Here is a 15,535-nt window from a genome sequence, read left to right as displayed (position 1 = left end):
TCGGCTATCGGTGGAGCGTTCCAGGATTGAGAACACATGTCAGGAGACTAAACCCAGCGCATTAGCGCAGTGTGAGATATCGGGACCTTTTTATTGTAACTAAAATGACCGGAGTAATTATTTTGGCCAACCCGATTTTCACATGAGACCAAATGAACTGAAACTTTCTGAGCTGAAAGCTTTCTTTATTCAAGGTCAAACTAAAGCTTTTCCTTCTTAATTTGTAATTTTTTTGTTATTGATCCTATGTATCGCGGCATCTGTGAGTGTTTTACTGTACTTTATCCTGCATTACATTGTTTGTATTTAAATATTTCAGTAAATAATATTACACTATGTACCTATATTTATTCTGTGCGTCACTAATTAATGTGTTGTGTATTTTATATTATGTTGCATATTGAAATTCATTTTCATGGGAGGTCCCGCCCGCGGTCTTGTACCATGGGACCTCTCGCTGTATACTATTGCAACTTTGATTGTATTCAATAAACTTTCAACTTCAACTTCAACTCTCATGCACAAGCCGGGGCATATCGCCATGCGACGGATGCTTCAGATTCGTTGTAAAGTAGGCAGGAATTTAACGAAATAATCTTTGTAGGAGTGCGGTGTTTTACGCCCCAGTGGGACACACGGTTTATATGGGCGAAGCCGTAGAGGATCGCAACCGAATATTTTATACCACGTGGGAGTTTCTGAGGGGCCCTCGCACCGCAGAGTATTCAGGTTTTTTGGAATTCTACCTACATCCAAATGCTGCCCCGCGGCCGAGTCCCGATTTGGCCATGTTGGGATAAGTAGCCCAACGCAAAAACCTCGTAGCCTCCGCGTTGAGTCCAATCACATAGAGAAATCAAACTAAAATTACTTGTTAGCAAAGTTGTCCCTTTAAAAGCAAAGAATGAAAATCTCAACAATGGCATTAGTTATACGCCCACCAGGCAGTTGGAAATGGCTGTAGCAGCCGTATTACTCCGCCTAGCTTTTACATATGCATTAGTGCGTCTTAGTGGCACACGCGCTCCCCACAGCCGCGCACTCGACCGAACACACCTACTACAGCTGTGAAATTGGACAGGCGACATATATGAGAGACAGGCTGCACGAATCAAGCGCTATCATTAAACTGATTCCTATTTATTGAATTCATTTAGAAGGTAAACGAAGCGGAACAAGCTTCGACACCGGTCGCCGCTGGAGATCCCCGTTATTCTCCAGGCTGTTAAGAACGGCTTGAGTAGGAAGCAGCCAGCACCCATGTTTCTCCTTTATGGTTCCGAGAAGCCCCTGTCCACTCGACGACGTTTGCCTCAAGGCGTGCCGGATTGACCGTGAGGCGAGGGCAACGCACTTTGTTGCGTCTCCCAAAAGAACCCAAAAGAACAACTGAAAACAAAAGCGCCGAATTCCCCGGGGTCGGCTCAAGTGCGGGGAGACGTCAAGCCGGTGGACGTTGCCTCGTTTCGGTGGCTGTTCTGCGTACCGAGCACCGCGGGGAACTTCCGCGACCTACGTGAACGTCCCGAAGAACAAAGGACGACTTCCGGAAGCCTTTTCCCGACCTCGCATCGCCCCCCTTTCGCGACGGATTTCTCCTGACGGACAGTTTTCGGCAGCCCGGGGAACCCGTCCTCGGGTCCGAGAGCGTCGCATTCCGCTGACTTCTTTACCTCGAAGGGATTCTCCTCTCCCAGGCTCAGCACCTGAAGGGGCGAGTTCACAAGTGCGTGGCTGCGGTGTTTTTGCGCTCGAGTGAATGTTTCTGCTCACTCCCACCCTGACGACGGCGTGATCAACCTAGGGAAGTTAGGGATGAAGCACGCTATAAAACTCGATGTCGTATGCAGTCGAGGACCAAATTTCTGATCCGGACCCTTGTAAAAATGTAAATAAATACAGTCTCCTTTTCCCACCTTCGAACTTCTTTGCTGAGCGGCGCTCCTGTCCTGGTGGTGGGAACGGGCGTCGTCTGGACCGTCGTTCTGCCTAGACGCAACCCCAAAACCTGGCCCACAACAAGGCCTATTGATGAAGACATTGCCTTGATAACGAGACCAACTTATTCCATATCTATTCAATTCAGATCGTTCTCGCCATTTGTGATTAGCTCAAGCTACGACACTCTACTGCTATTAAAATCACCACCCTTTCGTCGAGCCTTGGGAATAAAGCTTCGATATATACGAAAGAAAAGCGACGTTACATTACGCCACCTTTGGGGTTTTAATTTACACCACACCTCTGCATTCGAGAGTCAGCAAAGTCGGCATTCGCTCAGAGTTGCATTGTGCTCGAATAACGGTGCATCTCCTGTTCCTTGGGGGCAGCCCGCGTGATTACACCTAGGACTGGAGTTGACTCATTACTACGAGTGGAGGCTATGCGAGTGTCTGAGCGGGCAAATGTGCCGGGTACATGGAAACTCACCCGAATCAGGATCAACGACTCTTATTACGGTCAAGGCATCCCAGTCCTCCGACGGGTACGGCACGCGAGTCGTATTCTGGTTTGAGACCTCCGCCGTGACGGTGTATCGTCCTTTGCCTATGAACTGGCAGAAGTAGCCGCTGTAGGTGCCATCATATTGGTGAGTGTCGGGTACTGGGAAAAAGTAAGGAAAGACACATGATGACCGAAAGCGAGAGAGTGGAAGGAAGAAGAATGAAATGAAAGCGACAGTCGGGAAGAAAAAGAGAGAGAGAAAGAGCAAATAGATGAGAAAGAGAACGAGGAAGAAGGAAAGAAAGAGAGGAAGGCAGGAAGACGGGAACACAGGAAACACCAACGTAACAGACGTCACAGCGCATTTCTGATGGATCACGATATTCAGCGTCTGGTTACGAGAAATGACCCGCATCACGGGCCTCCGGCTTTCCGGAATCAATTATTAGATATTTACCGAAAACCATTCCCGTATAAAAAAAAGAAATTCGAGAGTCTCGCATTCTCTCTTTATCACGCTTTTTGATCTTTCCTTTGCATGATATCCCCTTCAGGGTAGGTTCAGGTGTTTGGTAATCCCTTCGACTTTCTTGTGTGACACAAACAAGGGAGCCAAAAACACGCAGGACATGGTCCGAGCACATACCTTGTTTTATGAGGAAAGTCCAGCTTTTTAGCGAATGTTATTGTTACACTGTGGAAGAGGGTCGAATGTTTCTTACCATACCTAGCAATAGCTCTTACTTATTCCGTCGTCATGAAGGCGAATCTTTATCGGGTGCGGATCGTTGTTCGGGCGTTTTACTGTGGCGACGACCACGGCGTCTATAACCGGCTTCTCTCCCTTGGTGACCTTGACATAGACGACCGCATCGTTGAACCTGTCCACCTGTTGTTTGCCCATCTCGCAGTGGACTCGTAACTGCTCGTCGTCGTTGTTCCTTGGTTCCGTCTCGACCTCGACATTGACTTTCACTGGGGCCGGGGTGGGACTCGTCACGTGCAGTGTCCAGGTTCCAACCTTGTAGGCGCAAAAAAAGTGTGAGTAAGCCTTTGTGATGCTGGTTGCTTTGTCATGCTTTGCAATGCTGGGAAGATTTTTTTCTTAGAGCGGACCTTTCATCCGGTGACCTTTTTTCCGCGGAGTTTATGTGCAAGTGTAGCATATTAAGGGCACATCTCGACAGAGTTGAAGAAGAAAACTCCACATTATCGTCACGTGTGAACACCCTTCAAAGAAATCTAGGCGTAGAAATGGGAGAAATAATGGCGGACACCATGATCGGAAACTGCTATGGCGGAAATTCCCGCGCGAGTCACGTGGATGGCGCCTGCACTTGCGTGGGCAGTGAACGCAGAGTAGGTCAAGCAGGCTTGGACAGGGACAGGAATTCACAGGTGGCAGCTAGGAAGTCTGGAGGCCATGGAGAGGAAGGGAACAAGGTAAATCCCAAAAAGGAGGCCGGAGTGAGAGCCAACAGATAGACGGAAAGAAAGTGACTCAATGACAGCAGGAGGCAGAAAACTGAAATTAGTAGGGAGGGAGAGAGAGCACCCAGGTGCATACGGCTGGTGGCTCAAACATGAGGACCTGTGCAGGATGTACAAATATGTTTCACCTCAGACTTGACACAATTTAGCTTAAAGAGCGATTTCTTAACTGTAGCATTATTGCCAACGGTATAGTAGATTAGTATACAGCAAAGACCTATTATTACAAAGAACTACTATTGTTAGGCTGATCAATTTTAACAGACGCGTAGCCCACCCCAAGTAATATCCATACGAGTTTGTAGAATTTCGAAGAAGCGGTTACCCTTGGCGTTGTGTCTCAACAATTTTTGGCTGCATCGGGTCAAAAAAGATGCGGTTTTGAGAAGCTTGCAGGCAACGCGACCTCTGCAGTTGACGTAACTGGTGGAAAGTGCCGAAATTTGGTGTGCCGCAGAACAGAGGGTAGGTGCGTTTTCTAATTTGTTAAAGGTAATATGGATATTACTTACGGTGGGGTACACTGATTTATAAAGTAAGGAGCCTAACAGTATTATTTAAAGGTTAACTACTGAATATTAGTTACCTAGCTATCTCACTAGGACGTTTGAGATGTATTAAGATCCACTACACGGCTGACAAAGGTATGCCGAAAAAAGCGCTCTCCTAACTCAAAACGACTATTTATAAACCTTGCGTAAAGTCTTAGGTGAAACACCCTGTATATACCTTACAACCATCATGTGTGTGTGTGTGTGTGTGTGTGTGTGTGTGTGTGTGTGTGTGTGTGTGTGTGTGTGTGTGTGTGTGTGTGTGTGTGTGTGTGTGTGTGTGTGTGTGTGTGTGTGTGTGTGTGTGTGTGTGTGTGCGCGCGCGTGTGTGTGCGTGCGTGTGTGTGCGTGCGTGCGTGCGCGTGCGTGCGTGCGTGCGTGCGTGTGCGCGTGTGCGTGTGTGCGTGTGTGCGTGTGCGTGCCCGTGCGTGCGCGTGCGTGCGTGCGTGTTAAACGGCCTGAACATTAAGAGCCCCCTTAACCAGTAACCGAATTAGACTCCTATAATTAAAAATTCCCCAGCGCACTGATTTAAGTAGTTTACTTACCTTTCTAGATGATTCAATTTCTAAATTTAATTGCTCATTAATGCCACTTCACTTTCATTCTTAAACTAAAATGCCATGTATCTGAAACCGTCTTAACGAATGACAACGAGCAGAATACCCAACACTGTGATTCAGAATTTAAAAAAAATACGCTCCTTTTCAAAACACACAGAACACCAGACGACTACCACATTTTCCAACAGAAACCACGTCCAAACTCTTAGACCACCTTGGGATAAACCTTCTATATATTAAGCATAGCTTCAAACCTTTCACAATACTAGTAAGACCCGTATAGACATTATGTGACGCAAAAAAGCTTAGAGAGACACAATTAGCGGCGAAAAGATAACATTCATAGCACCCATCGTTAGACCAGCTAAACGGGGGGGGGGGGGGGGGGGATTATGCCGCAATAGCAAACATTCTCAGCTACCATTTTCCCTCCATCTTGTTGAAATTCTTCCTCATCCGCCCGCCAAAGTCCGGCCTTCTCATCATGCTTATTACATCTCCTAATTTACATCAGCTCAGCCATCCTAGCAAAAAAAATCATTATTTACGTTCATTGTACACACCATAGTTTTACACCATAGTCACACCATAGTATTTGGATTAGTCGGTAGAGCACCGTACGCGACATGCGGAGGAAATGGGGTGCGAATCCCACCGGGAACATGTGGTTGTCTTTCTTCTAGATCCCACTATTTATTTGGTATCTAAAAATATCGGTTTTGATCCCAAAAATAAAGCAATACATAACAAGAAAAAGAAATGGCCATAGCTTAACTCAGTTATGCCTGGATGTGCGTAGCGAGAGGTACGGTTAATCTTATCGTTTAACTTGGTTATCCCCAAGGTTGCATCTGTATCGTTTAGCTTAGAACGTCTCAATGTTTAGGTTTTGTTGTTACCTAACGTTAAGTTATAGTTACATTAAATACTAGACGTTTGTAAAATGTAACGCATTTTTTTTTTTCAAAGTATTGATCTCGTTGTTTTCAAATTGCCACAAAAACGGTCCGATGGTCGGTGAAGTAGCAAGCAGCCGTATCAATAGCTCCGACAGAGTACTTCGAGGTCAAGGTTTGTCTCTGGTAAACCAGGTCGATCGTGGCTCCTCAAAGGGTAGTCTGCATGTTGGGTGGTGGTGGTGAAAACTTTTATTTCATGAAATAGAGTTTGGGAGCCACAGAGTGGCCCCGCGGCATGGTCGGCATCCCTAGTCCGGTACACCGCATGACAAGGCCCCGTCTCTCGCCCGTTCCACCAGAGCCCTTTGGGACACAAGCGATGAGCAGTTGAGAATAGCAGTCTCCCATGCCTCTCAGGAAGATATCACAGGTCTTCCCACATTGCGGGCAACGCTCATCCGTGTTCGGATCGTAATGTTTTATGATTGCAGGAGAGAGTAGAGTACCTTTCTGCATACGCCTTAAAGTTCGCTCCCCCATCTTACGCAGCCCCTTTGCAGGGGCCGGGAAACGGCGGTGGTTGTCGCTATAATGCGTTATTATTTCCCTGAACCGCAGCAGCGGCTCGTTAGTCTCCGAGCCAGAAGAGCTGGGACGAGGAGCCCGGTGAGTAAGCGCACGGGCAGCCGCGTCAGCGGCCTCATTACCTCGAAGCCATGGTGGTTATGAGCCCAAATGATTCTTTTCGGTGTTGGATCAGTGGCAGTTCGTCTTAAAATACAAGCGGCTAAGGGAGAGATGGCTCATCTGCCATGTGATGATTACATGTTTTCCGGGAGACCGCGATGATGATTCTCGAATTGGCGTGAGCGGCAGCAAGTGCGATCGCTACTTCCTCGGCTCGCATTGTACTCAAGGCTCGAAAGGAGAGTCCATCAACGTGCATTTCCTGGTGAACGACAGCGGGCGTGTAAAATCCCGTGGGCGATGGCCCTGTTACGTCTACATAGTAAACACCGGTTGGTGGTGGTGGTGAAAACATTTATTAAGACGGGACAGAAGGTATGCGTGGATGAGTCCGTGAGGGACTGATCCTTACAAGCACTGGGAGGAGGTCCCTTGTATGGAACCCCAGTAGCGGTGGCCGCCGCCCGGGCGCGACCGACTAAGGCTTGTTGGGCCTCTAAGTCGTGGCAGCCGAGCAAGGTCGCCTCCCAGTCCTCCCGGGCTGTGTTGGGGATGAGGGGAATAGCCGGGTTGGAGGGGCAGGCCAAAGACCATGTGATAGCTGTCAGAAGACACCGTTCTACAGTGCGGGCAGCTGCCGTTAAAGACAGGTCAAACTGTTTTAGTGCTGCCGGGCACAGCAATGTATTGGATTACCAGCCGCAAGGCATCCTTACTTCGTAACCTCCCGCATTTGTTGGAAACCCGGCGGACCATGCGGCCCACCTCGTCCCCCACCTTACGGCTAGGGTAAAGGCAATGACTGTCTTGAAAGTAGGTTGTAACATCTTTGCAGGTATAGATCGGATTAGGATCGGGTTCCTGATCGTGAGGGGAGAAAACAGCCCGGTGGGAGAGCGGGCGGGCGGCGGCGTCTGCTGCCTCGTTTCCTGCCAACCCCTGATGAACAGGGGCCCATACAAGGTAACGGTGAGCGGGGTCTGTATCCCGTATGCAATTTTGGTAGATTCGATAGAACAGGAAGGGAATATAGCCTTGTTCGACGTTCCGACAAGCCCCTCGCGAGTCGGTGATTATGTATCTTGAATCGGATTGTCAGGCCGCGAGAGCAATCGCGACCTCTTCGGCTTGCGTTGCACTGCGGCCTCTGAAGGTGAGGCCGTTAACTGTGTTGCTGTTGTGAGCTACCGCCACCGTGCACCATCCGCTTTGGTGAAGACTGGAGGCATCATCGTAGATTACACCTGTTTTGTTGCCATAATGTCGGGCTGGGGCTTTTGCTCTTGCCAGGCGCCGACCATTATGGTCTTCGTGTGACATGTTGGCTGGAAGAGGCCGCACGTGGAGAGCACGTCTCCACAGTTCTGGGATGCGAAACCTGTTCCATGGGGGGGGGGATGTGTTGGATATAGAGTCGAGCAAGAAGGCGGCGACCCGACTCTGTTAGGGATAAGCACGTGTACTCGTTTGTAATGTGAGCCTCCCGGAGCTCCCGGAAAGTATTCACCACCCTACGATCCAGAAGCAGGCTGTTTGAAGTAGTGACGGGGAGGTCAAGGCCACGCATAAAAATTTTCCGAGGGATGACCTCAAGCGCATCATCCTCTTGTTTTCGTAGGTGGAGATAAGGAGTCGAATAGAAAATTTGACTGGTTACGAAGGCGTTTGCCAGCCGCAAAGCATCCTTACTTTATAACCCCCCGCGTTTGTTGGAAACCAGGCGGACCACGCAGCCCACCTGGTCCCCCATCTTACGGAGTTTGGCCAGTGGAGTGTCTGGCCGTCCGTGTTTGTCGATGTAGAGTCTCAGTACCCGTATCTCGTCAGTTTCGCGTATGGTACCACTCTCAAGACAAAGAGAGTTTTTGATTGTGCACTTCTGTGAGGGGGCGGAGGTGCACAAATTACGAGTTTTGAGGGGAGGAGTTGAAGACCGCAGCGGCGGGCGTAGCGGACTACTATCGTCGCCGCTGTTTGCAGGCTGGTTTCAACGTCCGCGGTGCTGCCCTGCGTGGCGGCGTGTGCCTTTAGGAGTTGAAGGAGACAGCGTGTTGTAGCGTTGGCAGAGAGTCCATGGAACGCCACCACTCGTTCAGTGCGATGCGTTGCCCTTTGAACGCAACGCTTTTTGAGGAAAGGAAATGCCGCTGTATTTCTCTGTCATCTCGGTGGACACCTGAACGTACTGTCACGGCCGCTAGATACAAAGCGCAAACCTCGCACTGCGCTTTGCATCAAACGGCCGTGGCACTGTACAGGAAGGGACGAAGTGGAGTGAAAGAAGAAAGAGAAAGAGGGGCCGTAATGAAGAAAATTAAAATTGTACTTGAGGAAAGGAAATTGCGCAGTAAATGTCTCACATATTTCGGTGGACATACGTCAAAATTCGCGCGCAGTGACATCACGACCATTTCGACCAATCTGAAACGCGGACAAATTTGCTAACACGTCTTGGTCACGACAGTGTGAGCTATTAAATGCTTTCGCCTTAAAAGTGGTGCGGAAAACACTTTCGCCTCTACACACTCTATACTGTCAAAGTGCCCCTGAATTTTGTTGCGAAAGCAACATTCCGACAGCCAAAGCGAGAGCTACCGTAGCTACGCTGACCTTGTTTCAATTGGCCTAAATGGTCGTGACGTCATAGTGCGCGATTTTCAAACGGCGCCAATTGTACTTCGGCTACTAACCATGCAACGAATTAATGGTTTTGTGGGGTTTAACGTCCCAAAGCGACTAAGGCTATGAGAGACGCCGTAGTGAAGGGCTCCGGAAATTTCGACCACCTGGGGTTCTTTAACGTGCACTGACATCGCACAGTACACGGGCCTCTAGAATTTGTCCTCCAAAGAAATTCTAGCCGCCGCGGCCGGGATCGAACCCGCGTCTTTTGGGTCAGCAGCCGAGCACCATAGCCACTGAGCCAAGTGGTGCTCCGAGTAAGTTGGACTGAGTTTAGTTAATTGCCTAGTTAACCAATAAGCCTAATTAACCTCTCCAGTCAGTACACGTAAATTAATAAAACCGAGAAGGAAATTGGTCGAGTTGGGGAAACGAAGCAGGGTCTCCGGAGTGCCTGTCGAGCACGCTAACTACTCCGCCATGACAGCTCGATGGTTTGGAATGAACAAAGGCGAGTCTAGCGAATACGGTACCTTCGTTCACTTCCATCTTCCTCCTAATTGTTTAATGCGAGATTCCGTTCTCCACCCAGATATGCGAGACAGATGCATTTCCTTTCCTCAAAAACCAATTTACCGACGAGCAAGGCGTAGAGCCGAACGGGCGATGATGGTGGTTGTGAAAACTTTTATTTGGTAGAATAGTTTGGGAGCCACAGAGTGGCCCAGCTACATGGTCGGCGTGCCTAGTCCGGGACACCGCATAACGAGGCCCCGTCTCGCGCCCGTTTCACCAGAGCCCTTTGGGACTCGAGAGAGGAGCAGTGGAGGAGGGCAGTCTCCCACGCCTCTCGGGAAAGGGTAGGAGAAGGGGGGAGGTGCCAATTTTGAGTACATGTCCACACCACGTGGAAGATATCACAGCTCTCCCCCCCCCCCCCCCCCCCCAGTGCAGGCATCGCCGCGCCGTGTTAGGATCGTAATGTTTGATGATTGCAGGGCAGAGTAGAGTACCTGTCTGCATACGCCTTAAAGTTCGCTCCCCCATCTTACTCAGCCCCTTTGCAGGGGCCGGGAAACAGCGGTGGCTATCGCTATAATGCGTTAATATTTCCCTGAACCGCAGCAGCGGCTCGTTAGTCTCCGAGCCAGAAGAGCTGGGACGAGGAGCCCGGTGAGTAAGCGCACGGGCAGCCGCGTCAGCGGCCTCATTACCTCGAAGCCATGGTGGTCATGAGCCCAAATGATTCTTTTCGGTGTTGGATCAGTGGCAGTTCGTCTTAAAATACAAGCGGCTAAGGGAGAGGGGGGCTCCCCTGCCATGTGATGATTACATGTTTTCCGGGAGACCGTGATGATGATTCTCGAATTGGCGTGAGCGGCAGCAAGTGCGATCGCTAATTCCTCGGCTCGCATTGTACTCAAGGCTCGAAAGGAGAGTCCATCAACGTGCATTTCCTGGTGAACGACAGCGGGCGTGTAAAATCCCGTGGGCGCTGGCCCTGCTACGTTGTCTCTCAAGAGCCCGAGTCTGCGCTTGTCGTCTGTTTTCGTGCATGTCGGTGTCCATGTTACGGGGGAGCGGGGAGACCAAGAGCGTATTTCGCCACAGTGCTGGGATACGCTCCGCCTCCTCTGGAGTGCAGTCGTGTTGGATGTGTAAGCGGTTTAGCAGGCGGCGCCCAGGGGCCGTCTGCATGAGCCGCGTGTATTGATTCACGAGGTGGGCCTCCCGCAGCTCCTGTTAGGAATTTAGCACCCCCATTGACATGAGTTTGACATTAGAGGTAGCCATTGGGAGATCCAGGGCTCGCTTAGTTGCCTTGCGGATCATGGCGTCTATTCGCGCCTCGTCTTGCTTAGTAGTGCGGCGATATGGCACGGCGTAGAGGATCCGGCTAGTCACGAAGGCATAGACGAGCCGAAGCGCGTCCCTGCCCCGCAGACCGCCCCGCTTGTTGGAAACGCGGCGGATCATGCGCCCTACCTGTTCGCCTACTCTCTTGAGTTTCACAGTGGTGGAGTCCGGTCTGAGTCTGTGGTGAATGAAAAGGCCCAGAATACGGAGTTCCTCCACCTCTCTAATAGGACCTCCTGACAGAGAGATGTGAACTGCTGTCCTATCCTTTGTGTTCGCTCTGACATGCAGCTCTTATTTCGCTGGAGCACATTATAGCCCACAGTGAATAGCATACGCATCGACTATGGAAGCGGCCTGCTGAAGGCGGTCCTCCATGTACCTAAGGCTCCCCTCAGTGGTCCAAAATGTAGCGTCATCTGCATATAACGCGTGTTGAATGCCTTCCAGCCGGGCCAGTTGGCTTGGGAGGCGCATCATTGCTATGTTGAACAGGAGCGGTGATAACACCGCTCCCTGAGCGGTGCCCCGCGTTCCTCGAAGAAAGGCCTGGCGATTAGTCAAGAAATCTCTTACATACGCGTAGGCCCTAGCACCACAATCGGTAGAGCTCACGTTGGCCTGGATGCTTCCGTGTTTAACATTGTTGAAAGCCCCTTTCAGATCAAGGTTGAGGATGGCTTTTTCATTGTGTTGCATATTTGTGGGTCGTATTACATCCCTGTGCTGCTGGAGAAAGACGTCCTCTGCAGGCATGTGGGGGCGAAACCCGAACATGGTGAAAGCAAAGAGGCCCCTACTCTCCAGGTATGGAGAGAGGCGATCCCGCACCATCGTCTCCGTAAGCTTGCCCGCACATGAGGTCAGTGTTATGGGCCTCAGGTTGTCCGCATTCACGGCCCTACCTGTTTTGAGGATAAACGTCACAAGTGACGTTTTCCACTCGGGAGGGAGTGGACGCCCGCCCCAGATCTGGTTGATGTATTCTAATAAATCTTTAAATGGAACTTTAATCGAGTCCGGCGTCCTGTTAAAGTCTCCTGCCACGACACGCAGTTCCTCGGCAATTCGACGCTTGGGGATACAGGGTGCCACTATTTCAATGGTTTGCCGGATAGAGTTGCTTGGTGACACCTACACCGCTTCAACGGCCAGACCACTTTCTACCAGCCGGACGGCACACGATTCACCGTTGGAAACTGCTACGGTAGGCAACGGATTGGCGGCGATTCCTTCTTTAAGGTAGATGCAGACTCCGGCGTTCTTTATCTGAATCCGCTCGCCTGGCCGCGTCGTACTTACGACGCTTCTCGAGGCGTGCGGCTCGTTCATCCTCTGTCTCCTCGGCTCGCTGCTTCCTCCTGGTTTCGTACCGACGAGGAAGCTTTGCTTCTTTCAGTCTCTCCGAGTCGCCATATCGGCCGACAAATCCTACCAAGCCGCCCATTCTATATATACGATGCAACGCTGGCTCCTCCTCTGCTGTTGCCACGCGGTTTCACCGGCTCCTCCTCTGACGCCCGCCGCGCCGTCTGGCGCACGGCGCTGCCAACTGCGGCGGTTGCTAAGGGGCGGCTCAGCTCGCGATGTGACCACAGTATAGCGATGTGGCACCGATGTGGCACGTATAAGCAGCACTGATGGGCATCTTGCTCCAATTTAGGGAGTCTTCTACGAAATGTCAAACTGGTCAAGAGCGTACAGATTTAAGCGGCCACTTACCATTGCCGGACTCGGTATGGCGATGCCTACTTCTTCTTTGTTCGCCGTTTCATGGCAACCTTGGCACGGCTTCCCGCTGGGGTCAATGAGGCTGGCGTGGATTCGCATGTTGCCAGGGCTTCTTCGCTTCACGTACACCACCGTAGAGGTTCCGACGGCGGCGTCCACTTGGAACTTCCTCTCAAGCGAACTCGTGAACTCTTCGTCGGCATCCACTAGCTATTGGGGGAAGAGACCATCGCGAAGAATTAACTGAAAGCAGTCAGTCTCGGAAGTGGAAGTAGGCGTCACTCATAAATGAAGAAAAAAGCAGGAAGCAAAAGAATGTGTAGCGATACTTAGCGAGTATTCTGTACAGGTGGAACGAGAAAACCATCTGTTAGAAGCAGACGGCAAATTAGTTCGCGGCGCCCATCTATAGAACGAAGAACTTTCAAACGCTCGGCTTCATCTGTATCAGCAGCCTAGATCTCTCTTACTTTGTAACCGGCCAATTTGTTAAAGGTCTTAGGCTTGCATATCTGCAACAGACATATATTAAACAACATGGAACAGGCGTCTCGTAAAGAGTGAGGGCTGTACAGGCCTTTACCAGGAAACTCGATTTCGCAAGCGTTTATAAATATAGACTTTTGATTTATTTTGTTTTATTGGGGTTTAACGCCCCAAAGCTACTGAGGCTATGAGAGACGCCGTAGTAAAGGGCTCCGGAAATTTCGACCACCTAGGGTTCTTTAACGTGCACTGACATCGCACAGCACACGGGCCTCTAGAATTTCGCCTTCAAGAAATTCAGCCGCCGCGGCCGGGATCGAACCCGCGTCTTTCGGGTCAGCAGCCGAGCGCCGTAACCACTGAGCCCCCGCGGCGGGACAAATATAGAATTTGTGTGAACGGTAAATTTGATGTGGGAGAACAAAAAAAAAGAATTCGTCTTTACATAAAGTCGTTTACCATATTTTTTGGTCCATTAACATGAAAAGACAAAACTAATGAAGCTAAATAAGATGCTGAAGTACGATCGTAATACTTTACGATGAAAGCTGAATAAGATGATACACACATAAGAGAAGTTTATTTGGACTCTCCATCAAAAAGGGACATCCGTCCCTCTACAAAAGCAAAGATACATTGAGGCAACTGATGTCGCCCTATCCACACACACTTACAGGGAACGTAAGTGTCCAAAAACAAAAAGTGTTCAAGAAAGTTCTAGTGGGTCCAAACGCGGGGCAAGGACGCCGGGTTGAAAACCGCGCACAAAAACCCGCTCACAAGAACCCGCGCACAAACAACGCGCACGAACAACGCGCACCACACACGCGCGCTTCCGAGCGAAAAAATTCGAGGCACTTTTACCGTCTAAAGGGCGTAGGAGCGAAAACGTTTTCCGCACCACTTTTACTGCCTCTGTGGTACTGGTGACGTCACCACTGCATGAAGTCACACATAATTACTGACTACTTACTAAGTAATCACAAATTACTGAATAATTGCTAATGTTGATTACTGACTAAGTACTAATTAACTGCTAATCAATGACGCGTAAGCTTTGCTGTTGGGGATGGAACGCGACAGAGTGCTGTAGCGCTGCCAGGGAGTCCACCGAACGCCACCACCCGTTCGGCGCGATGATTTGCCCTTTGAACGCAACGCTTTTTGAGGAAAGGAAATGGCGCAGTAATTCTTTGTCATCTCGGTGGACACCTGAACAGCACCGTACAGGAAGGGAGGAAGTGGGAGTGAAAGAAGAAAGAGAAAGAAGAGTGAAAGGAAGAAAAGAAAAACTTTTTGAGGAAAGGAAATTACGCAGTAACTGTCTCACATACCTCGGTGGACACCTGTAAAAAGCGTGACACCTCTGCTGACAAGCTTCTGCTGTCAGTCTTCTATCAACAATAATGAGGCATTAAAGGCTTTCTTCTTAAAACAGGAAATATTCGAGTTGTCATGCACCCCTCGTCAGTCTAGTTCCTAGCGCCAAAAGTACTAAGAAACTTCAAGAGAGAACGACAGGCAGTAAGTCTCTATGCAGAAAAGTCATATCTGCGGACATATATTTTAAAAATAAAGAAATAAACGGAAGCCGTCCCGAATAGCGAATGGACAGATTTCGTACACGAACACATGGCTAGTAGCGGGATTTTCATACACGCGTGTCTCAAAGCACACGCTTGGCCGAGTTGCTCTGACATTAGCTAAACATCACTGAATATGCACGGTCTATAGAGAGGGCGCTGAATCACAGGCGCCGAATTCCCGCTGGTTATTTCGGCACCCTGTCTGTATGCTTCTGTCGACACCGTCCCTGAATTATTGCAGTAACGATAGCTCACGACGTTCCCGTACGGAGAAACGGTGGGTTACCTTTAGCCAGGATAGCATAACAATTTTATTACTTTGGGCTCCTCTTCAGAACCAGAACTAAAGCCACGCCACCGTTTAGCCGTCAGAGCGTCAGCCTACGACCGTTCTGGCTACAGCTCTACGGCCCTTGGGGGCGTACAGCTGCTTTGCTACAGTAACTAGATGACCCTAGCTATAGTATAGAGAGCGCTGCCACTGCTACCGCACGACGTCAGTGCCAGTGCCCATGCATCGATAGCGCAGGGAGACCGCGCATGCGTTTCTGGAGACTGACAGTACGGGGCAGGGGTGGCGCCCTCTGCGCTTCGTTGCTCACTGTCAGAATATGCTC

At 50.0% G+C, this 15,535-nt stretch overlaps 1 protein-coding gene and 1 pseudogene across 1 annotated transcript in view; both read right to left on the bottom strand.

The window, feature by feature from the left end:
- Nucleotides 1-15,535, bottom strand: part of LOC149346286 (calcium-activated chloride channel regulator 3A-1-like) — a 77,113-nt gene that overhangs the window by 10,053 nt on the left and 51,525 nt on the right. The window contains exons 7-9 of the mRNA XM_089541278.1: nucleotides 12,838-13,056; nucleotides 3,190-3,466; nucleotides 2,431-2,604 (exon numbers count right to left, since the gene is read on the bottom strand). Of these exons, the coding sequence (XP_089397404.1) occupies nucleotides 2,431-2,604; nucleotides 3,190-3,466; nucleotides 12,838-13,056 (670 nt within the window). The remainder of the gene's footprint in view (nucleotides 1-2,430; nucleotides 2,605-3,189; nucleotides 3,467-12,837; nucleotides 13,057-15,535) is intronic.
- LOC149346287 (uncharacterized) lies at nucleotides 10,004-12,447 on the bottom strand (annotated as a pseudogene).

This window comes from Amblyomma mixtum, chromosome 4 (genome assembly GCF_055824585.1).
Source record: "Amblyomma mixtum isolate Tamu chromosome 4, ASM5582458v1, whole genome shotgun sequence".
In the NCBI taxonomy this organism is placed as follows: domain Eukaryota; kingdom Metazoa; phylum Arthropoda; class Arachnida; order Ixodida; family Ixodidae; genus Amblyomma; species Amblyomma mixtum.
Note: the sequence above shows the minus strand (reverse complement) of the source record. Positions and strands in the feature narration are given on the sequence as shown.